Below are 1,434 nucleotides of genomic sequence, written 5' to 3' on the forward strand. Positions count from 1 at the left end.
GTATGATGTTGATGTATGAGTGTTGTCGATATGGGCCATATATTTTAACAAAGTATTTGGACTATATGGACACTTTTATTTATACATATGACACGCCGCGATGAAAATAAACAAAAGGTGATTTTAAAAAGCTAGTCATACCATTAATACCATTGGTTAAAGGGACTTTAAAAACGAAACCGCTAGAGCTTGACCACCAATACAGCATAAGAAGTAAAAGTTAGTCTTCTTCTTCTTCTTCCTAGCCTTATCCCTTCATTTGGGGTCAACTCTCCTCGTCCTTAGGTGCCAGGATCGCCTGTCCTGGGTTGTTTGCGTTTCAAGCTGAGCCTGTTCCAGGTCTTTGGATACGGTTGTCCACCACGTAGCTAGGGGGCGCCCTCCGCCTTTTCTCTTTTCCGGGATTGCTAAAGCCTTTTTAACTGGGTACTCTTCATCCCTTCTCATCACGTGCCCGAACCAGCGCATTCGCCTCTCTACCATCTTATCACCTATGGGTGCGACTTTGAAGGAGCCCCTGATGTATTCGTTGCGAATCCGATCCAGCCTAGTTACACCCGCCGACCATCGCAGCATCTTCATTTCGTTCACGTGCAGTTTGTTCTCGTGGGTCTTCTTTGCCGCCCAACACTCAGTGCCGTACAGCATAGCGGGTCTGATTGCCGTTTTGTAGACTTTGCCCTTAAGTTTTATTGGCATACTGTGGTCGCAGAGCACTTCTGAAAGGGTTCTCCATCTTAACCATGCTGCGTTTAAAGAAGTAAAAGTCAGTACTTGTTCTTAATTGGTCCAGTAGTTTCGGAGAAAATAGAGTATGACAGACAGACAGACAGACAGACGCACGAGTGATCCTATAAGGGTTCCCTTTTTCCTTTTGAGGTACGGAACCCTAAAAACAAAAGACGGGCGAATGGCTTAGTTTTTTTTTACAACCGGCCAGTGCGCGCGGTGGCTGCACTATGCAGGTTTGCCATGTTACAGTTAACTCGAATCCCTATTAGTCTGCAAAAGTAGGTCAAACTGGTTCCAGCTAAGACTAATCCGATTTACCGCGTCATTATTATGACGCGACGCGCAATCTTTTGTTTATCTCAATCAAACCACCGGCAAGGGGATCATACAAACAACAACATATTTGAATGATCTTGGACTGACCTTATCTCCTTGCAATAAGGTTTATAATTGCATGGACTTGCTCCTTCGGTATCATGCAGCGTCAGCGTTTTGGCAGTCTCGTGAAGAGGGCCACTGCAAACATCGAAAATCGAGATCCGTGTATAAAACAACACGAAAGATGATGATAGATGATCGTTGAATTTGGAAGTTGGCGGTAACTTCCAGATGTGGATACTTATAAAGCAGCTTTAGTATTAGGTTAAAATATTTGTATTGATTTGCTCTTTCTTATTCATTATATAGCAGTCTACAGTAAAG

General features: G+C 43.6%; 1 protein-coding gene across 1 annotated transcript; it reads right to left on the reverse strand.

Annotated features, from left to right (window-relative positions):
• Nucleotides 1-255: 255 nt before the first annotated feature.
• LOC134743407 (uncharacterized) lies at nt 256-651 on the reverse strand. The gene has a single exon (XM_063676797.1). The coding sequence runs from the start codon at nt 646-648 to the stop codon at nt 256-258; it is 393 nt and encodes a 130-aa protein (XP_063532867.1). The 5' UTR covers nt 649-651.
• Between the last annotated feature and the right edge of the window lie 783 nt (nt 652-1,434).

This window comes from Cydia strobilella, chromosome 8, assembly GCF_947568885.1.
Source record: "Cydia strobilella chromosome 8, ilCydStro3.1, whole genome shotgun sequence".
Taxonomy (NCBI): domain Eukaryota; kingdom Metazoa; phylum Arthropoda; class Insecta; order Lepidoptera; family Tortricidae; genus Cydia; species Cydia strobilella.

Excerpts from the sequence above, each read along its gene's own strand:
- LOC134743407 (XM_063676797.1), bottom strand. The coding sequence starts at position 648 with ATGCTGTACGGCACTGAGTGTTGGGCGGCAAAGAAGACCCACGAGAAC.